The sequence below is a fragment of the Festucalex cinctus genome, chromosome 21 (assembly GCF_051991245.1).
Source record: "Festucalex cinctus isolate MCC-2025b chromosome 21, RoL_Fcin_1.0, whole genome shotgun sequence".
NCBI lineage: Eukaryota > Metazoa > Chordata > Actinopteri > Syngnathiformes > Syngnathidae > Festucalex > Festucalex cinctus.
In genome coordinates, this window is record NC_135431.1 from 9,124,207 (window position 1) to 9,152,069 (window position 27,863).

Here is a 27,863-nt window from a genome sequence, read left to right on the forward strand (position 1 = left end):
GTCAGATCATTGTAACAGGTTTCAAGGCAGAACTTATGCAAACTGCATCAACACTTCAATATGTACATTGCGGTAATATGTTTCAGGTCGTGCAGAGATGCACTCACTCAGCATGGTTGCACGTTTTCCCAAGTGGTTGATTGGTGAGGTAAAAAGTGGACAATGTAAATGTTGTGCGCTGGGTCTTCAGTTGACACGTCATCCATCAAAAAATAAATGAATACCTTTTAGCCAACAAACTGCTAATGTGGACCAATGACCATTAATTCAACAAAATATCCTCTGGCCTGTCCCAGTGGAAAACAAATAAGCCTTCAGGTGAGTATGAGCGTAAGTTTACCTTTTTGTGACAGACAACGAATCTAGTGTGCAGTCTGCCCCCCTCACCCAAAATCAACCAACAGATGGATTGATCTAACAGGTTGAACAAGTTTGTCATGTACGAACACAGCTGCACCTGAGGGCTGATTGCATGTCGTCTTGGCATGTGGCAACTTGAATTTGCTGACATGTAAACAGATCACATGGTTCTCTTGGCTGGTTGAAGGCATATACTATCACCTTATTTGGACATAAAAAAAATCCTCACATAAGTATTAAGTTTACTGCCTCTTGTCATTCTAGTTTTTGCAGCTGAAGGACGCAGACGCTAAAAGGAAAGTCGCAAGGTTTCGAAGACAACTGGAAACTGGAAAAAACACCTAAAAATATTTTACAAGTCAGCTTTGAAGACATCCTGCAACAGTTGCTACTGAACAGCCATGGCAGAATACAAACTGGAAGTAACAACTGGCGGAAGGGACTATGCGGGTACATTTGACCACATACTGGTCACCTTGTTCGGAAGTGAAGGGCAGAGCGACAAAACGGACTTGGATAACTGGGGCATTGACTTTAAGACTGGGACGGTGAGTCGGGCAATCTGAAACGTTGTACATTTTGTGCATGTACTGTACACTTGTAGGCACAAACCACATGGTCACTAAAATAACTTGAATCTGATGAGACTGGAATTTACTGAAATGCATAGATATGCAAATTTTCTGGGAGAATGTCCTTAGGTGGACAAATGAGACAAAACTGGAGCTTTTTGGATAGTCAGCTATATGATCCAAGAATGAAGCATGCGAAGTATGTGTGAGACCGTGGAAGATAGCAAAGGCTCAGTTGTACGGTAATGTACAGTATCTTTCAATGACAATGAACAATGACATTTGAAGACTACAGTCTATGGCATCCTGGAGCCATATTCTGACACACCTCATGGCCCCACCCTACTGTTCATACTTTCCCTTCCTGACCTGTCACGTTCTGATGGGCTCCCTCATTTCTCATGTTACGGTTGACTTTTTTTTCTCCAGATGAAACATGAATCAATCAGTCAAACTTTATTTACATAGCACCTCTCATACATTCAAATGCAACTCCAAGTGCTGAACAATTAATGCATCCATAATACAATAAGAAAAAGCCATATCAATACACACGCAAACCACAACATGACGGGGCACAGAAGAACCCTGTCAGGAAAGGCACCCAGGAGGACTTCATCCACACTGAGAGGAATGACAGCCAACCAACACAGGGAGGAATGCCATCCCAGAGACCGCCGACCTACAGTGACCGCCGCCCACTCTAAAACAGACTTAAGCGAGCCACAGCCCCCCGGGGCCAAGGGGCCCCCGGAAGAACCGCCCGCCCGCAGGCGAAAAACAGCTATCCTTCACAGTTTGGAGAGGCTCCCCCATGAGAAAACACTGGAGCTAAAAACTTAGTAACTACCAAATAAAAACATTTAAACACTAAACCAAAACAGTTAAACACTAGGAAATAAATACTAAGACAATATAAGTTAAAATAGCTAAATAAATACAAGGGGTTAAAAAGAAAAGAGATCAATGAAATGCCAAACTAAAAAGTGAGTGAGCCTCCTCTTAAAAACATCAATAGTCTCTGCGGACCTGATGCCCTCCGGCAGGCTATTCCATAGGTGAGGACCATCGTGGCTCAATGCAGCTTCACCGTGTGTCTTGGGCCTCACCTTAGTAACAGTTAACTCATTTGCTCCAAATAACGTGTAAATACGTTTTTTTTATGTTTTAGGTGTCCCAAAGACGTATTTATACGTTTTTTTTGCTAGAGCATACAGAAGGCTTTGATGCACCCTCTCAACTGCAAAAAACGGTTGCAGAAATGGTAGTTATTACACAAACGGCCATCAGGTGGCAGCAGAGCAAAGGAGATCAACCAGGGTCATCTAGAAAAAAAAAGCTCAATTACTTACAGTTTTAAATAGATTTGTGAAAACTGATGAAACTTAGCTCTCTTCTAATGCAAATTTGATATGTTCCACGCTTTTATAGCAATTTTACACAATTTTCTGTGGGCCTTGCAAAATCAGTCAAAATTCAGTAAAACAGCCGGGAGCGAACGGGATTGCTTCTGTGAAAACGGCTGGGAGTGAATGAGTTAAAAGGCCCCTGCCAGAGGACTTCAGGAGCCGCGAGGGGTAATAGGGTAAAAGCAAGTCGGATAAATAAGATGGGCCAAGACCATTAACACATTTAAAAACTAATAAACGTACCTTCAAATCAGAAATACATTCATCATGTTAACAGTATTTTCTTCATACAATACTGCGCACCGAATGCCAGGCAGCACTGAGCACGTTTGTTGCTGTACAGACTTGAATGAAACTAAGCTCCAGAATCCGCGTCAGCGATTTTAATTTTAATTTAATTTAATTTTTTCATCCACACATGACCGTTGTGAATTTGTTAGGTATCACTGGTGTGTATATATACACACTATAAATAATTGTTGCTCTCATGTCTTACATTCTAGAGTGACACGTACACCATCAAAACCAGCGCATCTCTGGGGAAACTTCTGCTGGTGAAGGTAGAGAAAAATCCAAGTTTCTTCCTCATTGACGACGAGTGGTTCTGCTCGAAAATAGCAGTGACCACCCCAGAAGGAGAGACACTTCTTTTCCCGTGTTATCAATGGCTTTCCAATAATGATGTGGTGGAGCTGCGAGGAGGAAAAGGTTTGGGTTCCTATTCTCATGAAAACTATATGATCAGTTTCCTTAGTTTGTGTTATACGTTAATCGTGTTTTGTGTTTTTAGCCATGAAGGCTTTTGAAGACGACCACCCGTTGTTGATTGAGCACCGCAAAAATGAGCTGGCATTTAAAAAGAGCACCTTTCAGTAAGTTCCACCAAAAGATCCACGCGTGACGTCATTTCAAGGTGGTCTAAATCACGCTATCCGTGCCAGATGGGCCTCGAGCAACGCGAGACTTCCTGACCACAGCAAATTTACGACATTAAACGTCCCTGCTGAAATCCGCATGTCAAAGTCCAGACTTGAAGAATTTCAGTCAGCCTTATCTTCGGGGTAAGTTTGTGAAGATTTAACATGGCGCCCCAGCTTTGTGGCAATAAGTTGTGACTCGTGCCGTGAAAGCATTTCAATCCTGTTGCACTTTAGGGGCTTAGAACTCAAGTGGAAGGGCTTGCTTGGATCTGAAGAAAGCTGGCAAACAATTGAAGACATGAAAACAATCTTCAGTTATAGAAAGACAGAGATATCAGGTAGGTTCGAAAGTTCGGAGCTCTTCGTAAATATATTCCGAGTCGGTTACTGTAATTCGTTTTGGAAATTCCCTTCATTTACCGTTTAGAGTATCTTGGTGAGCACTGGAAAGAAGATGACTTTTATGGGTCCCAGTTTTTGAATGGCGTTAACCCCTGTTTGATAAGACGTTGTTCCAAACTTCCTCCAAACTTCCCAGTCACCGAGGAAATGGTGAAGCCATACCTAGAGATCGGTATGCCGCTGCACAACGAATTTAAGGTATTTGCTGTACGACGCGTCACTTACGTTGATTATGCCCAGCAGATATCCCAAAACATTCAATAGGATTTAACATCTTACTGTCACACAGAGAGGCAACATGTTCCTCTATGACCAGAAGCTTTTGAGCGGAATACCCGGGAGAGTTTATCACGGGGAAAAACTGCAAGTGCCTGCTCCTCTCTGTCTGCTGTACCTGAATCCTGAGAAAAAATTGATACCAATTGCAATACAGGTATTCCACAGTGTAATAGTACCACTGGCTGATTGATAATTGATTGTCAAAAAGTAAGTTTTTCACCATGTTCTCCAATGTTTTGGTATAGGTGCATCAACAACCCTCAGAGAAAAACCCGATTTTCCTGCCTAGCGACTCTGAGACGGATTGGCTTCTAGCCAAGATCATCGTCAAAAATGCCAATATGATGAGTCACCAGGCAATCTCCCACCTTAAGAACACTCACTTTCTCTCCGAGACCTGGGCCATGAGCCTTCTTCGAAACTTCCCTCTAATTCACCCCATTTACAAGGTATAGTTCGCATTTACTTGAAGTTGAGTTCAAGTATCTTGGGGTCTTGTTCACGAGTGAGGGTAGGATGGAGCGAGAGATCGACATGCAGCGTCTGCAGTGATGCGGACTCTGTAATCGGTCCGTCGTGGTGAAGAAGGAGCTGAGCCAAAAGGCAAAGCTCTCGATTTACCGGTCGATCTTACGTTCCCACCCTCACCTGTGGTCACGAGCTGTGGGTCGTGACCGAAAGAACGAGATCCCGGATACAAGCGGCCGAAATGAGTTTCCTCCGCAGGGTGTCCGGGCTCTCCCTTAAGAGATAGGGTGAGAAGCTCGGTCATCCGGGAGGGACTCCGAGTCGAGCCGCTGCTCCTCCGCGTTGAGAGGAGCCAGCTGAGGTGGCTCGGGCATCTGGTTCGGATGCCTCCTGGACGCCTCTCTGGGGAGGTGTTCCGGGCATGTCCCACCGGCAGGAGGCCCCGGGGACTACGCTGGAGAGACTATGTCTCTCGGCTGGCCTTGGAACGCCTTGGGATCCCGCCAGAGGACCTGGTTGAAGCGGCTGGGGAGAGGGAAGTCTGGGTTTCCCTCCTAAAGCTGCTGCCCCCGCGACCCGACCTCGGATAAGCGATAGAAGATGGATGGATGAACAATCATTTTGAACAATAACTGGGGCATTCTTCCCTTTCGGTATAGTTGCTGATCCCTCACTTCCGGTGGATTCTACATGTCAATGCTCAGGCCCGTGAAATTCTTTTCGGACCTTCTGGGTCGTTTACAATGGTAGGACTGCTGTCGAATCTGACCAATCATTGTAACCCAGTTATTTTCTTTCTCGTTTTTCCCACATCTGACTCCAGCCATCTGTGTCTTCTACTGCAGAGTTCACTTGGAGTTGATGGTACTTTAGAGCTAATGATGCAGGCGCATGCTGAGCTCACATACAGCTCACTCTGCATCCCGGAAGACATTCGCGATCGAGGACTCGAGGCCATCCCCAACTTCTACTACAGAGATGATGGCCTTAAACTTTGGGATGTCATACACAGGTTGTTATTTCTAATTGACAGAAGCGGATTGAAGCCATCCAAGAGAGAGATTGTGAATTGTTTTTACTCGACAGATTTGTGAAGGCTGTAGTTGGACACTACTATCGTTCAAACAACGACATCGTCAAAGACTCTGAGCTACAAGGGTGGATCAATGAGATATTCACTCGCTGCTTTTTAGGGAGTAAATCCTCAGGTATAAAACTATATTGAATTTGTCTACACAAAGTCTGTGCATTGCAACTACACTATTTTTCTTAATGTATGTCACAGGATGTCCAGAAGCCTTCCAAAGTGTTGAACAAGTGGTCAAGTTTATAACCATGGTGATCTTCACCGTTTCAGCTCAGCATGCTGCTGTCAATAACGGACAGGTGAGACAACAGTGAACTCATTCAAACCCAAAAATGTGTAAATAAGTTTGTTTTTTTAATACTTTGTCCTGCACTCCCAAAAACATATTTATACTGTTTTTATTTTTGTTTTGTTTTGTTTTATGCTAGAGCATACAGAAGGCGTTGATGCACCTTCTAACATGAAGAGGTGACTTAGAGCAATGGTAGTTCTTACAACAAATGGCCAGCATGTGGAAGCAGAGTATAAGAGATCAGCCAGGGCCATGTTGCAACAAGCTCCTTTCCCCACTGTTTTAAACATATTTGTGAATAATGATGAAACTTAAGCTATATTCTAATGTTAATTGCTCCAAAACGGAAACAGAAACATACTTTTTTTTTTTCCTGATGGAAAAAAAGAGAGACTAATCTTTCTTTTGGTAGGTTCCATGTTTTTATAGAAACAGAACACAAGATTCTGTGGGCCTTGCAAAATTAGTCAAAAGCCAGTAAAACAGCCGGGAGCGAGGGGGTTGCTTCAGTGTAAATGGCTGGGAGTGAATGAGTTAATATTAGACTCAAAAAGTCTTTCTGTACATCTTCTATGGACAAGACCTCGAGTTTGACATATGGATACCAAGGACAAACCGTAACACAGTGCGAATTCTAAAGTGAATCTTTTGATGCTTTAGTTTGACTACCAGATGTTCATCCCCAACGGTTCCTTACTGTTGCGCAAGCCCTCTCCAACCGCTAAAGGACAGTCCAGCATGAAGACCATTTTGGAGACACTCCCAAACATTGACGAGACGGTCAAGACGGCAAGCGTTCTATATGTGCTCACACTGAACTACTCAGATTCCGTAAGTTGCGCATCGGTAACTTGTCAAAGAAAGCCATGAGCTCATCTCAAGGTTTTGAAAATGAGGTTGATGCGACTTTCTGATTTGTAATACTCGCAGGTGCCCCTAGGTTCGTATCCTTACGAACGATTCCAAGAGCCTGAAGTCAAGCGGATGATGAAGGAGTTTCAAGCACAGTTATCAAGACTTAGCGAAGACATCAAGGCCCGAAATGGAAAGATTGTAGTTCCGTACACATATTTGGACCCGAGTCAACTGGACAGCAGTATTATTAAGTAAAATAGGGCTTCTTAATGGATGACAAACACCTGCTTTGCATGGTAGTAGGTGTTGTTTAATTTTCATTATAAGTTGGTGTTGGTATGGTTATCATTAAACAATGGCTTAGCCAGTAACTTGGCAATGTGACTCTTGCCATTCATACAGCAGAATAACTACATTTGTGAGTCAAGATCATTATTTTACTAGATACTGTAAACTTTTGGTGACGTTTTTGTTTGGTGGTGTGCCGTGAGGTTTTTTATTTTTTATTTTAATTGTACAATATGTACCTTGGTTCAATAAAAGGTTGAGGAAACACTAATCTACTGTTTGTTATGAACACAGTTGTAAAACCACACTCTGGTGTGGTTCACCTAAAAGTGGCCAGCTGATGTATAACTACTACAATACTGTTCCTGCTCACATGAAATAGACGATTACTTCACCACAGTCTTCATTGGTTGTTTGTTCTGGGGGTTATTCTCATACTAGCCTAGCAGGCAAAATTCATACTGTATTGGATTTAAGTCTAGAGATTGACCTGCTGATCTTATTTGTTGTTTGGGCCATTTTGAGTACACAATTAAAGCTCCACCAGACACTTGCATTGTAATGTGTTTTAATTTGGCAGACAAAAGGTTCGTAATAGTGATGTGACATTCACAAACGAATCGAGTCTTTTGAACGGCTCTTCAATGTGAACGATGGGAACCGAGTCTTTATAAAGAGCCGTTCAACTAACTCCGATACACTTAAAGTATACTGTACACTAGCTATGACATGAATTGCGATGTATACCTAACCTCAGTGTTGATTTTATGAGTAAAGCATTGATGATTCAAAATAATGCTAAAAAGTATAAAAGAGACAGCTTTGAACGGCTCTTTTAAGTGAACGGTACCCGATTGAACGGCTCCCATCAACGAACGATAAGTCCCGTCACTAGTTTATAAAGATTTCTACTGTAAAGACGTGTCACATTGTCATTGAAGATTATTGAACCTGTTCCAGAAGAAGACACGCAAGCCAAAGGTTGAGTTTGGAACCATTTGTCCTCGACAAAACAAACGGGAATGCTACGTTGCGACTTGTTTTTCATACATTCCATCTGCATGCTTTTTGCCTATTGAAAATGGCGGTTCTCGCCCATATTTGCGTAAATGCCTGGCAAACATTCGATGTACTGTTAACACCTCCCTGTCACACAGAAAGGGAATATTTTCCTCTATGACCAGAAGACTGAGTGAAATACCCGGGAAAGCTTATCATGGGGAAAGACTGCTCCTCTCTGTTTGTTGTAACTGAACACTGAGGAAAAAACTGCTGCCGATTGCGATTCACAGTGTAATAGCACCACTAGTCAATGGTTGCTGAATCAGTGTTTCAACATTTTTCACTAAGGTTGTGGCAGGTACATCAACATCCCTCAAACGAGAACCCAATTTTCCTCCCTAGTGACTCGCCGACGGATTGGCTTCTAGCCAAGATCATCGTCAAAAACGCAAATATGACGACTCGCCAGGCAATCTCGCACCTTAAGAACGCTCACTTTCTCACTTCTTCGCAACTTCTGTCATTCATCCAATTTACAAGGTGTAGCTGACATCGAGTTAAATGTTTTATATGATCTGTAGTAGGGATGTCACGATAACTCACTTGGTAAAATGTGGCCCGTATATGTTTGCCAAAAGTATCCTTCTCTAAAAGTTAAATGTATGACATTTTGACCAACAAAAACTATGCAAATTCTATTTTTTGCTGATTATCCTATATAGTCTATTATGCAAATGACATTCAGCATAATTTTCATGTTAAAACAGTTGTTCAACTAGTGTATTGAATTGTCTTATTAGTGAGAGCAGAGTTCATGGCCCTGGATTGCTGGATATGAAATGTTGTATCTGCTCAAAACGGCTTTCTGTCAAGTGATTTGGGTGGTGTCGTGGCACATTAAATATATGCAATCTACATATAGCCTGAATTCACTATAGGAGAACAGGAAAACCCTGGTGACCTTGATTTAATCTTCATGACATTTTAACACTTGTAATAAGCTGACATATAATATAAAAGTAGGGCTTGTGGTTGTAAAAGTAAAAAAAAAAAAAAAAAAAAAAAAAAAAAAGTGGATTGCTGTGTTGAATCCCTCGTCTTTGAATCACTCGTTTTTTTCAACCTTGTTTTAGTTAAGCACAAAAAAATGGATCATATGAAGTATGCCATAATATATGTAGGCCTATAGATAGTTACTGTTATGCAAAAGAATCACAAAATCAAATGTGTAAAACCCGTGTATAAAATTAGTGTCTTAAATATTTTTTAAATACAGTATAGTACACTTGTCGAATAGAGTTGTATTTAAATTTTAGTGGCGTATAGACTGGTGTAGTTCCAAATGACACCAGTAGAGCGCGCTACTGTTCGTTGCTTCTTGCTCTGTTTAGCTCATCTTCACTTCCGTCAACACGCTTCGTGTTCTAAATATAATGTTTATTTTAAGAGGTGCAGGCGCAACCACGACTACGTTATAAATGAGGACATGTCGAGCATGTTGTTCCGATTCGGCGTCATCGTCACTCCGGACTCGCCGCATGTCGAGCTGTTTATTTTGGGCTCGCGCGAGGAAATGGGCAAATGGGACCCGAGCAAAGCGGTTCGGATGAGAGCGTGTCGGAGCTCGGTGTCGACCCGGGAACCGTGTCTGTGGCTCGGCGACGTGCGGCTGCGGGAGCCTTTTAAGGACACCCTGTGGTTCAAGTTCATCCGGAGAACGGACGGCGATTATGTTTGGGAAGGTACACGTCATGTATATAAACTTAATTAATATGTATAATATGTGCAATTTATTATTATTGGGGGGAGGAAGGACCTAAAAACTCACTTATTATTTTTTTTGGTGTTGACATGATGTAATTCCGCATTTGTCCGCACGATGGCAGCAGAGTCTTAACACTGAATTGAGTTACGCTGTCATTGTGTTCAGTACCTTTATGTCAATGAATGGAACAAAACTGTGGCCCGAATTGATTGATCAGTGTGATGAAAGGGAATGTTAAAATACTAATTCTGATGGAACCCGGAAATGTATTTGGTCCATAAGCTGGGGGGTGCGGGGGGGGGGGGGGGGGGGGGGTTTAAGTACTGAAACTGAAGAGTTGAACATAAGTCTTAAAAATGTACACAAGGTCAAAGTTCACCTATTAAGGTTAAGCCATTAAAGTGGCATGTATGTGTTTTGATTTCCACTCCCGGTGGTTCCCACACAGATAATGTAGCGAAAGGAAGTCCAACAACGTGGCACTCTAGCCAAGTTTATTCCGTAAACAAATGAAGCGCAGCTTAGCCTCTGGCCGACGTCATGGCGAACAATAGGTTTGGGCCAGTACACATAGAAATATAATCCATCCATCCATTTTATGAACCGCTTGTTCCTCACAAAGGTCGCGGGGGGTGCTGGAGCCTATCTCAGCTGGCTACGGGCAGTAGGCAGAGTATACCTTGAACTGGTTGCCAGCCAATCCCAGGGCATAGAAATATAATAGAAATATATAATTTAAAAAAACCAAAATAAAATAATAATAATAATAAAAAAATCTGATTTATTCTTAACGTCTATAAAAGCGTCACAAACTTTAAAAAAAAAAAAAAAAAAAGGTCCCACAATAATATTTCATTGTCTGCAGGCAACGGTCCCCACCACGACAGAACATGCACCTATGACAAACAGAACATGGTGGACGGCGTCTACTGCCACCCGATCGGCCACTGGATCGAAGAGACGGGCCACACGGACGAGATGAAACACACCACCAACTTCTACTTTAGCGTGGCTGGTCAGAATGCCATGCACTTCTCCAGGTGATACAATAAACGGCGTCCATCAAGCAAATTCAACTCGTTAACTTTTTTGCTGTGACACAACAAGATAGACACAGCAAAGCCATGTGCTAAATTCTGATTTAACTCATTTGCTCCCAATGACGTATAAATACGTTCTTTTTAAAATATCACCAGTGTCCCAAAGACATATTTATACGTTTGTTTTTTATGCTAGAGCATACAGAAGTCTCGGATGTAGCCTCTAAACTAAAGAATGGTTAAAGCAATGGTAGTTATTACAAAAGCGGCCAGCAGGTGGCAACAGAGTCTTAAGAGATTAACCAGGGCCATGTTGCAACAAGCTGTTTTTCCCCACAGTTTGAAACAGATTTGTGAAACTGAAAATAATGAAACTGAGCTATATTCTAATGCTAATTGCTGCAAAACGGAAACAGATAGAAATATACTTTTTTTTTACCTGATGAATCAAATCCAAATCAGTCAAAATCCAGCAAAACAGCAGAGAGTGAAGGGGGTTTGCTTCAGGGAAAATGGCTGGGAGTGAATGAGTTAATGACTATAGTGAATCTCAACTTCCCTCAGTTCACAGTAGTTGCTCGGTGCCAAGTGAAGACTTGCGATGCAAATTCTTCGGTTATTGTTTGGAGACTTCCAACACATTATCAAACAAAACAGAGCAAGTTCTACAGTTTTACTCCTCTTAGCCGCTCACGAGAGAAATCCTCGCGAGTCTATTGAAACCGTTTTACATTTCGGTAAAAGGATCACTCATGGTTACTAGGCAACCTGAGCACCCATCGAATAATTTATCTGGTGAATATCCCCGAGTAAAGCTACAAAATGTTTTGAGTGCCCGGGGAGGATTTCATGGTCCTTGGATGAAGTCAGGCAAGTTGTAACTCCATGATTTTTATGTTTTTAATGTTAAGCTAATTGCTGCTGGCTTCATCTGCACCGCAGTAATGTGAGACCAGTTGCAATCAACTCAACCAGCTGCACTGAGGAAAGTCATTTGGAACATTTTTTTTATTTTTTTTTTATTTATTTTTTTTACGGCTGGTTGAAGTCGACAATTTTCTCGTAGTACAAATCTGTCATAGCTGACACTTCATCTGTGGTACTTGACAGCATGGAAGTTTTTTTTTTTTAACTCCCAACAAAAAGCCTCAGTTGCCCTCTTTAGCCTCTTATGACCTCAATTTGAACCTTGAACCTTTTCAATTTTCTTGTAATAGTTTGCTGTCAGAAATGTAACGCGAGATGATTCTAACCTCTTCGTCCTGAAACGACCCGAAATTTGTCACAACAAACTTCGCTCTCGTCTCTATGGGTCACAAAGAAAGTCAACCAAAATAAAGTTTGGTGTATGGCTGTAAAAAAAAAATGATAATAATTGCGGGAAAAATGCTGATGTCATCAAGGGTCAGCTCAGCACTGTGAATTTGAAATCTAATTGGTTAAAGAATAGTCCCATTGCTAATTCGTTACAAGGGTTAGCTTTGGGGATTCTGAAGGCCAAGGGCAGATTAAACGCACATGGCAACAGAGGCTGAAATTTGATTGGACATATAAAAAAATAAAATAAAATAAATAAATCTAACATCCCCATATACGAACAGAAAAACTCAAACATCGGGAATCAATTAATACAATTCAATCAAAAAAATGTGAAAATTTAATTTGACCACTACAAGAAATTTCCTTGCGTGAGCTTCATTGCTGGTCACAAGATCGTAATGAAATTGTTGCTGCTGGTTCAGCCCGCAGGCCGCGTGCATCTTAGCACATTAACTTGGAAGGAAACGCAGACCAGCCTGATGCTATTAGCTGTTAATTTGCGCCCGAGGACCTTGCAAGGCTTATGTCAAGGACCCGCGTGTTGTGAGTCAAGAGGGAAGCTTCGCACCCTTGCAGCTCGACGAATAATGGCTTTTTAACTCATTCACTGCCATTGACGGAAAAAGTCGTCAATGTCAAAGCTTTTACAGGACTGGCAGTGAATGTGTTAAATGACCTTGCGTTCGGCTAGCCCCATGGATCATACACTCACCTCTGCAGTATCTCAACAGTTTGTGTTCCAGTTGAAATTTCATCCTTCATGCTAATATTCAGAGAACAGGTGGCCGGAGGTTGTGCAGTCATTTAGAATTATTATATTAGGATTTATTACAGTTTAAATGAATGAAAGGGATTCTGACTTTCTGTCATGTCTACTTTTATCTACAATTACTGTTGATTACCTGATCATATTTATAAACTTTTGCAATTTTGGAGAAATTGTGTGTGAATGCAGAATGAAGAAATATAGATAATGTTGAACAACTCCCAAGTGATACATCCGAGTTACACTGTTCAAATTTCAACTAGCTTAAAAAATTCACGCTTCCCGGGGTATATATCATATGATTCCACATTACTTACAGTATTTGCACAATTTAACTCGTTTTTTCCATTCATTTTCAATGGGACAGACATTGAACTTTTTCTAATTATCACTTTCCACGCCCATTTCCATACATATAACTTATCATCATTACCAGGTGTCTTACACTGCTCGGTGGCACAGTTGTAAAGTGCATTGTCCAGTAACCAGGAGGTCATAAGTTCATAATTTATCTCTTAATTTACTTCATAAGCATTCCACGTGCATTCAAATCTTAGCATTCATCTATTGGCGTTCAGCTTTCAGCATTCCCTCGCAATTTCTCCAGAAATTGCACTTAGTCTAGTCTAAAATGTTGAATTTTTGGTTGATGGGAATTTTTGGGGAGTTGAAAATTGTTTTCAAGGTGAATTAAATGCTGAATGTTTTGAATTTAAAATGGAACGACGTGAACATATGCTGCTAAATGTCCCATTGGGAATGAATGGGGAATTTCTTTGTTGAAAATATTGAATGTTGGGGAAAGAGAGAATTTTTGAAATGAGAAAAATAACAGCCTGCAAGGCGTGAATTTATGGAAAGTGTTGTAATTGGAATGATCTAAATTGGATGAATTATGTGGAAGTAGATGCATGGCAAATTAATAGGCAGAAGAAAGATAGGAATGCCTTCAGCCTTCATGCAATTATTTTCCATAATACAGTATATAATTCGGGAATTCATTCCAGACCCACACGTGGTGAAAACATGTAATATATAGTGAACATTAACTACTCCCACACACTAACACATTTAAACTTGTCATACTTTTTAGGGTATTATATACAATGCAGCCTTCAGAATCACTCAAGCTGGTGGTCCATTTCGGTCACATTGCTCGGTGTGTGGCGCGATAGGTTGTTAATTCTTGGCCTCGTCTTCTTTTTGTTAGTGTTTAATTACAGTGGACCTTTTCCAGTAGACCTTAATGCTGCCTGGAATGTTGCAGCTATACAGTAATGTGGTACGACACTGAAATTGCTGAAATCTAAATGTGGACTTGCCTGTAAACTGGAAACCCGCATAAAAAAATGATGACTTCAAAATCTGCAATATGCGGCATGAACGATAAATCAGGATATAGCGCGAGTTCACTGTATTCTTGGAGAGTCAACTTTCAAACTCATTGACCGCATCCCTGGTTGTCGCTCCCAGGGTGCTACCAAGGCTTTGGCTGGGCAGCTGTCCTCGACTGCTGGAACATGTGACTATCAAGATGAAGCACGACCTTGGCATCAGCGCAGTAATGAACTTCCAGACAGAGGGGGACGTGATGAACAACTCCCACGGCTGCAGACAGAACCTTGGCGAAGCGATGACGCCAGACACCATGATGCATTTGTACAACCACTGTGGCCTCGTGTACGTGTGGATCCCCACGCCCGATATGAGCACCGAGGGTAAGTGAGGTACAGAAGTCCGCCCTCCATGGCGGGGGTGGTCTGGAACATAACCATCGCAATATAGAAATACCCTATTTAAATTCAATTTAGCAGGACTGTTACACCCCCCCCCCCCCCCCCTCAAGGGTCGCTGGGGTGCTGGAGCCCATCATCCCAGCTGGCTTTGGGCAGTTCAACAAAAACTGTGCTCAAATTCCTGTTTTGTTCTTTCAATTTTACAGTCTCAAATAAAATAAGTGTAAATCTACAAAATAGCGGGAGGTCCAACTTGGAGCCAGTGATTGGGGGGGTGGGGGGGGACTACTGTACTTGCCGTTTGTAGAAGACCTCTTTCTGGATTAAAAAAAATAAATAAAAATATCCTCAAAAATTGGGTCGTTTCGTACAAATCAAATAAACCAATTTTATCGGGTTTAGTGCAAAACAACACAGAAATTTGGGTGGATTATTCCATTTTTTTACCCAAATTGGGTCAATAATGGACCGATCCACTACTTAGATCAATTTGTCCAATGTATTCTCACAGTTTTGTTTTGTTTTTTTTGTTTTTTTTTAGACAAAATGAGCCAATTTTATTTATTCATTGATTTCATTTGTTTGTTGGTACAAAATGACCCGAGTTGTTTTGGTTGTTTCATCCAAAATGACCATTTATGAGTTGTTGTTTTTTTTCTTCTTTCTTTTTAAAGCAAAACAACTCAGAAGATGGGCCAAATTGAACCGAGTAGTGGATTAGCCCTTTTCTTTTCTTTCTTTTTTTTTTTTTTTAAATTAATCCAAATTGGCTTATTTTTAACCTAACTCTGAAAACAGTTGGCTCAGAAATAACTCAATTATGGTCAATAATGGACCAAATCCACAACTTGGGGCAATTCTTCCAAAGTATTCTCCCAATTTTGTTTGTTTGATTTTTCTTTTTCTACAGAACGACACAATTTTATTTATTAGTTGTTTTTTGTTTGTACAAAATGACCCACTTTTTTGAGTTGTTTGATACAAAATGACAATTCTTGTGTGGTTGTTTTGTGCAAAGCAACTCAGAAAATTGATCTATTGGCCCAAGTAGTCCAGTCCGTTTTTGACTCTTTAGAGTGCAGAATTCACAAAATATCAACCCTCGAACCACCGTATAACAAACTTCACCTCGACTTAAAAACCGATTCAAAAGTATGTCACAATTTCAAAGAGCAATAACGTCATTACTCGATTTCACCAACGGACTTGACGATGCTACCAACTACCGAATCTTCCTGTTCTCTGGCGCAGGTCGCATCCGGATGCTTCCCCAGGCTGTATTCCTGCTTCACGGTCTCCTGGAGAACGGTCACACCGTGTACGTCCACTGTAACGCCGGCGTGGGCCGCTCGACCGCTGCCGTGTGCGGCCTGCTCATGTACGTTCTGGGCTGGAGCCTAAGGAAGGTGCAGTACGTGGTGACTGCCAGGCGGCCTGTCGTGTACATCGACGAAGAGGCTTTAGTGCGGGCTCAGGAAGACTTCATTCGCAAGTTTGGCCGGCTGCGATCATCCGTATGTGAAACATGAAGATGGAGAATTTGACTTCAATCTTGAATTACACGTTGGAAGATCACGGCATGCACCATCCCTACATTATTCGAGTGCCTCATTGTCAGCCACGAGTGCACGCACGGCATGTAGACAGGGGCTTCGTGCTAGCTTGGCCAATTTAGAGTGCCTCATTGTTCTTGTGTGGAAAAGTCCTGTGTGAACCAGATGAGATATTTAACTATGCTAAGTGCAATTTCTGGAGAAATTGCGTAGGAATGCTGAAAGCTGAATGCTAAGCCGAACGCTTATGAAGCAAATTGAAAGATAAATTATGTGAAAATTACAAAGTTTTAAATGAATAAAAAGAACTGAGCAGTATCACAGAGCTGGTAAAATATAATCGGTTGTATGGGCGTGGAAAGTGTTCAAAAGTTCAATGTCAGTCCCATTGAAAATGAATGGGGAAAAGTTGATATTTAACGTCAGATTGTGCGAGTACTGTAAGTAACGTGGAATAAGACGATATATATATACCCCCGGAATGCGTGAATTTTTGAAGCAGGTTGAACTTTGAACGGTGTAAATTGGAAGTATTATGTGGAAGTTGTTTATCGGCAAAAAAGTAAGGAGAATAAAAATCTGAATATCATATGTGGGAATGCTTTCCCCACAATAAAGTTGTTACGTATCAGCATTAGAAAGATTCTGGATTCAGGAATTCCCTGGAGGACCCATTTGACTTGACATTTTGAGAAAGCCAGACCTCCGTTGACATCATTAACAGCCACGGCAGGGAAAGCTGCACTGTTGCAAATGCACCATTTTCAATTATCCCTGTTTTCTGTTTTTCTCCTCTCCAAAAAAAAAAAAAAAAAAAAAAAAAAATCACCCCTTGCCAAGCACAACAAAGTATCCAAGAAGTACCTCCCTAAGAGATTGAGAAAAGAGTTTTGGCCCAGATTGCTCACTGAGCTTGATAACATTTCATTGTTACGCTATTCGATCCCGTCTCCTCCAAAAGCGACATCCCTGCCAAAGAATTTGAATGCACACGGTCCTTACTGGAATATTCTGTTACATTCTGAACTTCTCATCACTCATATTGCGGCTTCCTTTGCATAACTTTTTCATGCGTGCATACAGAAGGCGGGCGAATGGGTGAGCGGTTTGAGTCACGCATGTGAGCAAGAATCCATATTGATGGAACAGGCTAAAAATACTGACATACATGGACGGCATGTAAATAAATGTAAATAAAGGGTGTCCTAGTACAAGGACCTTAAACTGGAAAATGTTCGCTAATGCTGATAGCTTTACCTTGTGCACTATGAAGAGTATTTATTTAAGGATCATTAAAGTTTCTTCTGACACTGTGACGTTAACTTTCGGCAGCCATACACTCATTCGTCACTGAGGAGGAAAAACTTTTTTAAGTCACACAATATGCACATGCACATTTATATTCATCACAGCTGCTTGAAACAGCCCTGCTTTCTTGAGTCTCTCAGTGCAAGTCATATCATTTGCTTGGTTCAAGGCAGTCTTGTCAGTGTGCTTAAGAAAGAATCCTGCAATGACTCTTGACTTTGCTCCAAGGCAGGAAGACAGACAGACAGACAAGACACCCTCACATGAACCCACCTAAGAGGTAGGATTTATCCCAGCAATTTCATATCATCGCAGGCATTATTCGGCAACATGAAGAGGAATTGGATACAAATAAAATGGCGGCATTTGTGATTGGCTAGGTGGATGAGAAAAGCTCTGAAGAAATCATCCAAAAGTCTGACTTTTTTTTTTTTTTTTTTTTTTTGACTTGCAAGCGCAGGTTTGAGAATTGACATCTCACTTCACAGTGAGCAGCAGTTTGAGAGATAGTGAAGAATTCCCCCCAAAAAAATAAAAAAAGAGGTTTCAAGCTGTTTACCGCCGCCCCCACTGGAAGTTTACTGTCAAACTTAACACAAAACAAAAACGCATATTTTTCTTAAACAACAAAAAAAAAGAGCTTTGCCTGAAAAATGCCTCCATTAGCTTAATGCTAACAAAGGAAAACGCAATTGTTGGGCTAACAATTAGTGATTAGATTAACTCATTCACTCCCAGCCATTTTCACTGTTTCCCGTTCGCTCCCGGCTGTTTTACTGAATTTTGACTGATTTTGCAAGGCCCACCATATATTGTGTTCTATTGCTATAAAAGCATGGAACCTATCAAAAGAAAGATTAAAGTCTCTTCTTTCATCAGGAAAAAAAAAAGTATGTTTCTTTTTCCGTTTTGCAGAAATTAGCATTAGAAGACAGCTAAGTTTCATCAGTTTTCACAAATCTATTTAAAATCCTAAGTAAGTTAGCTTTTTTTCTACATGGCTCTGGTTGATCTCCTTTGCTCTGCTGCCACCTGCTGGCCGTTTGTGTAATAACTACCATTTCTGCAACCGTTCTTTGCAGTTGAGAGGCTGCATCAAAGCCTTCAGTATGCTCTCGCATAAAAAAAACAAAAAAAAACGTGTAAATACGTCTTTGGGACACTTAAAACGTTAAAAAAAAAAAAAAAAAAAAAAAACCATATATACACGTTATTGGGAGCAAATGAGTTATTTATTTTTTTTCCGGGTGAAAGGAGAGTCTGTTCTTATATTTTGGTAGATTTGGTGTAATTTTTTAAAAAGATCAGAAGACATCGTCCGGTAGCAGACATCGGTTAACCGACTTCACCGGCCAGTTGAACATGAATGCATCATTTGCGTTTGCAGTCATTGTAAAGTCAATTTGCGGCAGCGCCTGGATGATATTCAATTACATGCCGCCTTTGTCTCAGGGCACAGTAATAATGACCGCACTAATATATGCAGCCGCTCTGTGTCTTCTGCAGACTGTGCAGAATATGAAAAGTGTTTACTGCTGCGCATAAACGCATCCTAATAATTCCCTTATCATTGGCTTTTGACTTTACTCTGAGTGGTCCTTTTTATGTGTGTGTGCTGTTATTTTTTATTTTTTTTATTATGAACACCCCGCTTGCCTTTCCATTATGCATTTCATTTTCACGGATGCATTATGCCAGTGCCCCAATCTTAACTTTAATATATATTATTTTGAAATTCAAACCACAGTCTTATGAGGCACGCGAAAACATGCTGGGCTGTAATGTTTTCCTAACTCACTCACTTGGGAGCTGTCGTTATTTAGCAGACTGGGTTACTTCTACCCAAGGTTGGGTTCATTATTTTTGACCCAGCAAATTGGGTTGAAAATTCGATTTTGGCAGACTGAAGAGCTGAAGCTGGTATACTTAAATTGAAGTACATAATGAAACCAGACCAAGTGCGAATGTGGGAATGCTGAAAGCTGAATGCTAATAGTTGTTCAGTGAAATTCGAATCAATTTCCTGATCTGATAGTCAGTTGGTATCAAACCATTGAATGTACTAAAACATGGTCCAAGCAGGGTTTGTACTCGGGTTCTCAGTGGTGGAGGCAATTACTCTAAGGGGATATCATATATATATATATAAAAAAAAAAAAAAAAAAAAAAAAAAAAAAAAAGTCATGCAAATGCCATATATTATACCCAAATTGTCATCGCATCTTCATCGTTTCATTTCATAGCTCCCTGTTGCAATATTTCAGCACCCTTACTGCTTTTTGACATGTCCTCACTGGTTTCATTTTCACTCCTCTCAGCTCACATAGCTTAGCCTACATGAATAAAACATTTTACAGATTGTGCGCTTATGGCCAAAAATAGATTTTTAAAAAACTCTTGCCGGATGACAAGAACATTTGTGCTTAAAATACACGTTTAAGGGATTGGGTGGTTGCATGGCTGGATGGAAAGACAAAAAAAAAAAGAAGCTTTGTCTGGTGAACGGCGCTGAGGGACGTTGCCTGGGAATGTTGTGAATGTGACAAAGATTGCCACATAAAGAGTGTGAGTTGTTTTTGTTGTGTATGAGAGGTACTGTGTGAATGTTGTTTTTTTAAATGTGTGAGAGATTTTGAGTTTTTTTGTAAGCAAGAACTATTTGAACACAAACAACCCATGTAAATATAACAATACTCAAGCATATATTCTTTATCCTCTGCGAAAAACAACAAATATGTCTGGGTTATACTGCACCCATGCTTGAATTTTTTTTAATTATTAAATATTTTTTATCATAAAATACATGATCATTATAGTGCAATATTCCTTTTTTTTTATCATTTATTTATTTATTTATTTATTTTTGTGGTGACTGGAACGGTATATGAAATCTCCATTAATTTCAATGGGATTTTAAAAAAATCATAATGATATAGCTTCTTAAAAAATGAATGAATGAATGAATGAATGAATGAAATAAATGCAGGGATGTCAGATTTCTGAGACGATACCTCACAATCATATCAGAGCCTTTAAATTTTGAAGAATTAAGCTCCAACTATGGACCGCACTGCCGTCGAGAACCAAACAAGACTGGACAGTTGAATTTGACTGAAAAGAGCTCATTTGTGTATTTGTTTTAATGTGTAATCAAGTTGACGAGGCTCCAGAGAATAGAGAAAGACGTCCATGCATGAAAAGTAGCTATCCAGTCCCCCACTTGTGGAACTCATCAATCATGCCAGATGCCAACACTGACAGCGCACTTAACGTGCTAATGATTGCATCAATGGATGCTAAATGATCCAAATGATCAAAAGATTACAGTCCAGTACCAGAAGACAAGTCTGACAAAACAAAACGTATATAAATTAGGGGTGTCAGGCGATTAAAATTTTTAATCGTAATTAACACATCCACTGCCAGCCCAGCAAAAAAAAAGCATCATTTGACGTCTTCTTCCGTCAATGGCAGTGAATGTGTTAATCGCATGACTTCAATAGTTAACTCACGATTAATCACAACTTTTATTTGTTCTGAATGAACAAGAAAATATTTTTTTTAAGTTTCCATACTCAACAAAAAAAAAGAAGAAAAGTTAAAAGTTAAACTAATAGAAATATGGCTGCATCTTTTAGTCATTGATACAGCAATTTCATAATTCCTAAAAAATGAGTTAAAATTATAAAGATATACTGAAAAAAAAAAAGTGTGATATTGATTTGTGTTGGTCATTTTTTTATCACTAGATGGCATAATTGCATTTTTTAAGATATTGGTGACAGTTCAGTGATTTTTTTTTTCTTTTCATAATAATAGCAATCGAATCTTTAACATGAAGTAACTTGTGAAATTCTGTACATTTTTTAAAATTGCAAAAATGCAACTTGACCCCAGCCTCCACAAATATATGCATTATTAATAAATGCATTATTGCTAAAATTTTGACTGGATGTCTCTCCTGCGTTGCGAGTGGAATTGTTACTTTCCAAGTAAGGCGCGGTCATTAATCGTGCGTTAAAATAATTAGTGGCATTAAAGGAACTTGAAATTAACTCAAAATGAATGCACTAATTTTGACACCTCTAATATAAATATAATAAATGCGTGATAGAATTGCAACTTGGTTTGTCCAATCCTAGCTAGCAGTAACACTTTAAAATCACTTTTTTTAGGCGGTGAAACCACACGTGCTTAATTGGAACACAGGCCCTCTCAGCACTTTTTTCTTTCCCAATTTAAAGTCGCCTGCTCGCTGGAGCGAGGCGTGTCAACGCGTGAAGGGTTCTGGCCCGTCGATATCATTAAGAAGCTTGCTTTCTTTCATTCTTTCGTTTCGCCGTCTCCCAATGCCGAATCCATTGATGGAGTTGCTGTGTTTTTGCGGGGATGAGCAGACATGCGGCTGCCATTAGCCCGAACGAGGCCGCGCACTCGTAAATCACGAGCGACGACATGGAATGAATCAGAGGGAGGACTTGCTCGCCAAGTTTTTTTTAACAGCTCTGCCGCTTGATGACAGAATTTACATTTACAATAAAATGTTTGGACAAGAGTGGCTAATGGCAACGTGTGTGATTAAATTAGGATTAGGAGAAAAACGATCCAACCCCATAGACGGGCTAGCAATTACAATTACTCACAGATTTTCTCACAGAAATTGATTTTTCAGAATTGGCTCTAGTTTTTGAAACATTCCATACTTTTATTTTAAACAAAAAAGTGCTAATATGCAAATTATGGCATTGGTATTGTCTTTATGCTACAAATTTGATGAGGACTGGTCATCCTTTTCAGGGATGACCATTCATTCATTCATTCATTACATGTAGAATCCAATTTAGAATCCTGTCCCATTCCCAACATCAGCGGCGAAAGCAACTACATGCTATAGCTAGTGCTAGCTTGCTAACAAACAATTCTACTGACTCAGCACTTCTTTCTTGGTTTCACTCATACTTGTAGACGACATCATCATCTATGGCAAAGGCGTCTAAAAGAGTTGACAGGCATATCAGTCGCGATAATGCAGACAGTTAAAAAAAAAAAAAAAATAAAATACCATTATAAAGAGGAAGTGTCATTAGCAGAAACACGCAATAGTGTTTAGAAATGGCACATTTTGTGCAATATATGACGAGAAGATTAAGTAATTTCAAGTAACAAAATAATTTAGAATTTAGGTTGTAAATTTTAATGTATGTCAGTGCTTTTGATAGCATTTAAGCTATCAGAGAAAGCCTTTCTGATAGGGTGGCCAGGTGTCCTGATTTAGGCAGGACAGTCCTAATTTTCAAATGATGTGTCTTGCGTCTTGTGCAACTTAAGCAGAGCGCTGGTTTGTCCTCCTTTTTAAAGAAAATGTGCCGCGGTTAAGTTTGTTGTGACCCACCAGCCCCAGTTGTTTGTCACAACTGATCTGTGATTGGCCAGGAGTGGCTTCAGTTAAAAATCTCGGATATCATTGGTTCAATAAATGTAAACAAAGCTCCATGCGTGGCTATTTAACGACGCAATTTCCTTCTTGGACAGCAGCGCTAGCAAGCAGAAAAAAGGCAGCGCTAGCGAAAATGCCAAAACATCGGACAGAAGCATGTCACTGCTTCACGGTTTAAAAACATGGTACTGTAAACTAAATAAATTGTGAAAAAGGAGTTTGACTCTGACATTTTTTACCATTTAGTTACACAAACATGATCTATAAACCATGCAAAACTTGTTGATGAAAATACACCACAAGTCTGCTGTATTATTATTTTTTAAATATGTCCTTTTTGATCTTATGAAAATGGCCACCTCACTTCTTGACCTGATTAATACCTTAGTTGACTCTTCGTGTGCTAGCAGAGTACCTTGAGGCAACAATCCCGAGCAAATCTGCCCTACTAAGATGTCAAACGTAACTGTCATATTCATTTAAGTAATCCGCCACATTAAGTGGGGCGGGGGTGTTGGTGACACCTAAACATTTCATCGACGCTGTCAAAATCGCTCAATCCAATGCTTGTCCATAACGACTTTGCAAATGAAGCATTAACGCGAGACGGCTCTCCTTCCCGAGTTCCATCCATCTTCAGAAAGAACGTTCCATTCCCTTTAATGTCAATCTTTTCCACCTGAGAAGATGACTTATCTCTTTTTCGGTCCCTTGCGAACGCACACACGCATTCACGACTTCTGCGGGTGAGTTGATGAGAGGGCAGAAGGGAATTGCGAGTAATTTCATGTCACACTTTTGAGTGGTGTGATGCAGCAAATAACAGCCTGGAGCACGTAATGACGATGGGGGCAAGTCGAAAAAAAAAAAAAAAAAATCGGAGCATCAGTTCAGAAAAGGTCATCTTGAACTATGTCATCCAGGATGCAATTTTGTGCAAAGCAGGAAAAAATGGATCGTCAAAGTAGTAGTGGTGGTAATTTGCGAAATATTGTTAAATGACTGCATATTCGCGGAGCGCCATTTACTTAGTTGTATATTATTTTCGGAAATTTTTCCTGTATTTGCTGAAATTATTGCTATTTTTGTGTTCCTGGCCAAAGTTATGTCTAAGATAAAAATATTTCTTTGGCGCCAGATTCTAGAATTTTTATTCGTACATTTTGTTTTCGTACAAAAAAACAAAAAACAAAACGTAACTCGGCTCTTCACCGATTCAATCGAAGCACGTTCACCTGAAGCGTTTCGGAAATTGTGTAGAAAAGGTTCAACAGACAATGTGTATTCCACAATGCAAGCCGTTATTACCTAGTCAGGCAACGTACCGTATTTTTCGGATTATTCGTCGCTCCGGATTATAAATCGAACCAGCCAAAAAATGCATAATTAAGAAGGAAAAAACATAAAAGTTGCATTTTTGGGGGAAATTTATTTGGTAAAATCCAACACCAAAAATATACATGTAATCTTGAAAGGCAATTTAAAATAAAAATAAAAGCACGGAGCCAAAGGCTGGTGTTTTATTGACATCAGCTTCTGAGGTTTTAACAGCAACTCCCCACTCAGCTAGAAGCTAACAGGCTAACTCCCCTTTTCCACATAACAAAACCTTCCCACCCGGAACTCTCCCTTCGTCCCAACGTTCCGTGGGTGAATTATGTTCCCATCACGACAAGTTATTCATATAACTCTAGCATAATGAACATGCTAACACGTTTACCAAACTATCAGTTTCACTCCAAATCACTAAATCCAATGAAATCTTCCTCCTCGGTGTCACTTTTAAACAACTCCCCCAACTCGGGAGGTAGACGATGCTCTTCTACCGGCAATGTTGAACTTAACACAGGCCTAGAGCGCCCTCTTGCGATTTAGTGTGAAAATAACACGTGAAATTATATAATAATGTGTTAATTTTACACATAAATCTCACCCCCGGCCAAACTATGAAAAAACTTCGGATTTATAATCCGAAAATTACGGTAAGCATAAAAATGAGACCTTCAAAATAAAAGCCAGCACTATAATAACAGTTTCACCAATCTTTTTTTTTTTTTTTTGGCCCCATGATGGATTATTTTGCAGTCACAGTCAATAAACAAGCACAAAATATGTTGCCCGAGTGTAGGCGAGCAGGCAGGCAGGTTTATTGCTTTGAGGCGCTAATAAAAACTTGAATGGTGCAATCCGGCTTGCTGACAGAAAGTTCAAATCTGTTTTTCATCTTGATATGCTGCACAGATACACTACTTTATTATTTCGTCAAAGAAGCATGACAAAATGAAGCTGATGTGAAACATGTACAAATCCCAATTTTTAGGTTCTACTTTCCACTGTTTAGAGTCGTCGGTTTTGCATCAGCTTTAATTAGAGTTCCTCTCGTTGTCATGCTTCTTTCCAAATTGTGCAGCTCATTTTGGTCCTTGGCTGCGTAACAATGGGCCCGATTCTGCCATCCCTTTCTCAGTTTGCTTCCAACTTCCTCTCTCACCTACGCATGAGCAAGTTATCTTCTCCCGTCGGTTGGATAGCGGCCGATAGACAGCTCGGTGCTTCATTGACCGGACGGCCTCACACGCCTCATTATTTCGTGTCTGCCGTCGATTCAATTTGGCGTCGTCACGGGGAGAGAATTGGAAAACGCGCCGCGTTCTGCGCTTGGCCGGTCACAGTAAATTGTGGGTTTTCCACGTTAGCAGTCGCAGTCAAAACAGGAGCGTCGCTTCATTCCAGCACTGCGCGCGATTATTCAGTCCTTTGTCCCATGTTACACCTAAAGCACGTCTGATATTTGGCAGAAAAACTTAACTGTTTCTGGGCCTATGTTTTGATTGGATTTTCTTTTTCTTTTTTCCCCATATTTTGACTTGCTCGTTCTAGTCCGGTCCCTTGTGTCGACCAATAATCTCCCTCAACCACTTCTTGTACAGGTGTTCCTCGTTATCTGGCTAACACGTTGGGTTACGTAAAGTTACTTTTTCTTGAATAATGAAATGAATAGTATAATAAATAAACAGATACATATGTGTATAATTGTGTAAATTATGTCTTGCCATTCACAATCTTTGTCTCTATGGGATTCAACATTTTCAAGTGACGTCAGAACCAGGGTTATTATCGTTTTTGAATTTTCATTTAGGTTAGTTTTTATTTTGTTTTTTTTAATATAGTTATTTTTAACTAGTTTTCAGGGTGATTCTGTTTGAGTTATTTCATAAATGCTTTGTTTTAGTTTCACTATAGTTTTATTTTTTATTTATTTATTTTTTTAATGTGTACTACTTGTGCATAATATTTAAAAAAAAAGATAGGAGTGATGTCATCTGAAGGTGCTTTTCTATTGGCTGCTGCTAGTGACATCACTTCTTCACTCCGGCAGTTAATATCAAAATAAATCTAACGTACTTAAAATCACATTTAAAATCCTCTCCAAATGCTCATGCATTAAATTAATTACCAAAGACTAAAACTAAGGACATTTTTGCTATAATTATAGTTAGTTTGGTAAGCATAAAATGTAGTTTCAGTTAGTTTTCGTTTTTTTTTTTTTTTTTCAAGCATTTTCGTTTTTATTTTATTTCGTTAACAAAATTGTTTTTTGAATTTTAGTTTTAGTTTTTTCATTAGTTTTAGTTAACTAAACCTTGGTCAGAACACTTTTTTTTTTTTATTATTTTATATTATATAAATATTTTATATTATTATTTAGCCGTATTTTTTTTATTACAATGGAGAGAAAAATCAGCCACTTTGCTGATTTTGTGGAGTGATGTTTGTTATCTTTATCTGATGGTAATCTTTTAATATAGAAAAGAAAAAAATGACAAATGCGCTTTTTTTTGTTGCTAATTTGGCAGATTTTTTTCCTCCCAATTTTGGGTTATTGTGCTTATTTAGGAAGAATAATCACCTTTAACTTAAACCACTAAACATCAGGCAAAATCAAATTTGAGTCCAGCCTGCCAACCATCTATTATGAATGATCCCACGGGAAAACAGTCACTACATCTCGTGCTTAACTTTTCAACTGATTTCCAACTAAATTCTCAAAAGGATCTCAATGGCAACTTGTCCAATCACTTCGAGAATTGTTTGTCAAGAGTAAACACATCCTTGAAAACTAGCACACCAAAACGAAAACACAAGTTCAACAAGCAAGCCTCACTTTCATTGTCTGCTCAGTCTTGACTTTACACAATGAAAATATGAAGGTTTATTTCCACAATAAATCTCTCTTTGGAAAAAGACGGTCAGGTGTAATATTAACCCTCAAGATGCACTCATACAGAGAATGAACACGTCCGTCAGACATCTTTGGTGTGGACGTAGAAAAGCTTTTCAGTCGGACATTCTCTGGATGCTGTTTTTTAACACCAAATTGTTACCGTTTGCTCTCATATTTTATGATTTGTAACACACCCCGCCTCCTCTCCTAATCTACCTTTTTGAGATAATCTCCCACCTACGGACGGGCTCAATAGGAATTTCACCCGCCTCTTTCAGGATTTGAGCTCAGCCAAAAAAACAAAACAATATATCACCGACTTTAATAATGCTTACTGAGATGCATGGGAATGTAAAAATCACATTAACAAAAAAAAAAAAATATGCTGTGGAATGTTGTCTTCATAATTACCATTTGAACAACAACAGGAGCCTCGGCGTTAAAAGTTGTAATGCATAATAATGACGAGACCCCAGTGCTTCATTTAATAAAGAATCTTATGAAAATACCCGCGGGCTCCCAATGTATTTCAAACGCTCTTATACCAAAGAATAATAGGGAGCCGTTTTAGTAGTGGCTCTGCTTATTAACTCATTCACTCCCAGCCATTTTCACAGAAGCAGTCCCGGCTGTTTTACTGGATTTTGACTGATTTTGCAAGGCCCACAGAAAATTGTGTAAAATTGCTGTAAAAGCATGGAACCTATCAAAAGAAAGATTAAAATCTCTTCTTTCATCAGAAAAAAAAAAAAAAAGTATGTTTCTATCTGTTTCCGTTT

The 27,863-nt window shown here is 39.7% G+C and overlaps 2 protein-coding genes across 2 annotated transcripts; both read left to right on the plus strand.

Moving 5' to 3' along the window:
• The first annotated feature begins 505 nt into the window (after positions 1 to 505).
• Positions 506 to 7,482, plus strand: LOC144010833 (polyunsaturated fatty acid lipoxygenase ALOX15B-like). The gene is made up of 14 exons (XM_077511337.1): positions 506 to 908; positions 2,845 to 3,049; positions 3,132 to 3,213; positions 3,283 to 3,402; positions 3,496 to 3,599; positions 3,689 to 3,861; positions 3,953 to 4,096; positions 4,188 to 4,391; positions 5,070 to 5,156; positions 5,256 to 5,422; positions 5,497 to 5,618; positions 5,696 to 5,796; positions 6,450 to 6,620; positions 6,720 to 7,482. The coding sequence occupies exons 1-14, from the start codon at positions 762 to 764 to the stop codon at positions 6,897 to 6,899; spliced, it is 2,007 nt and encodes a 668-aa protein (XP_077367463.1). The 5' UTR covers positions 506 to 761; the 3' UTR covers positions 6,900 to 7,482.
• A 1,849-nt stretch (positions 7,483 to 9,331) lies between these two features.
• On the plus strand, positions 9,332 to 16,454 carry epm2a (EPM2A glucan phosphatase, laforin). The gene is made up of 4 exons (XM_077510725.1): positions 9,332 to 9,676; positions 10,565 to 10,739; positions 14,299 to 14,543; positions 15,813 to 16,454. Exons 1-4 carry the CDS (start codon positions 9,421 to 9,423, stop codon positions 16,088 to 16,090), a joined length of 954 nt encoding a protein of 317 aa, XP_077366851.1. The 5' UTR covers positions 9,332 to 9,420; the 3' UTR covers positions 16,091 to 16,454.
• Positions 16,455 to 27,863: the final 11,409 nt, after the last annotated feature.

Bases quoted from the DNA above. Each gene is read 5' to 3' on its own strand.
- LOC144010833 (XM_077511337.1), top strand. From the start codon at position 762: ATGGCAGAATACAAACTGGAAGTAACAACTGGCGGAAGGGACTATGCG. The intron at 3,050-3,131 runs GTTTGGGTTCCT...TTGTGTTTTTAG, and splicing joins GGAGCTGCGAGGAGGAAAAG to CCATGAAGGCTTTTGAAGAC. The intron at 3,600-3,688 runs GTAGGTTCGAAA...TTTACCGTTTAG, and splicing joins TAGAAAGACAGAGATATCAG to AGTATCTTGGTGAGCACTGG.
- epm2a (XM_077510725.1), top strand. From the start codon at position 9,421: ATGTCGAGCATGTTGTTCCGATTCGGCGTCATCGTCACTCCGGACTCG. The intron at 10,740-14,298 runs GTGATACAATAA...TGTCGCTCCCAG, and splicing joins AATGCCATGCACTTCTCCAG to GGTGCTACCAAGGCTTTGGC. The intron at 14,544-15,812 runs GTAAGTGAGGTA...TCTCTGGCGCAG, and splicing joins GCCCGATATGAGCACCGAGG to GTCGCATCCGGATGCTTCCC.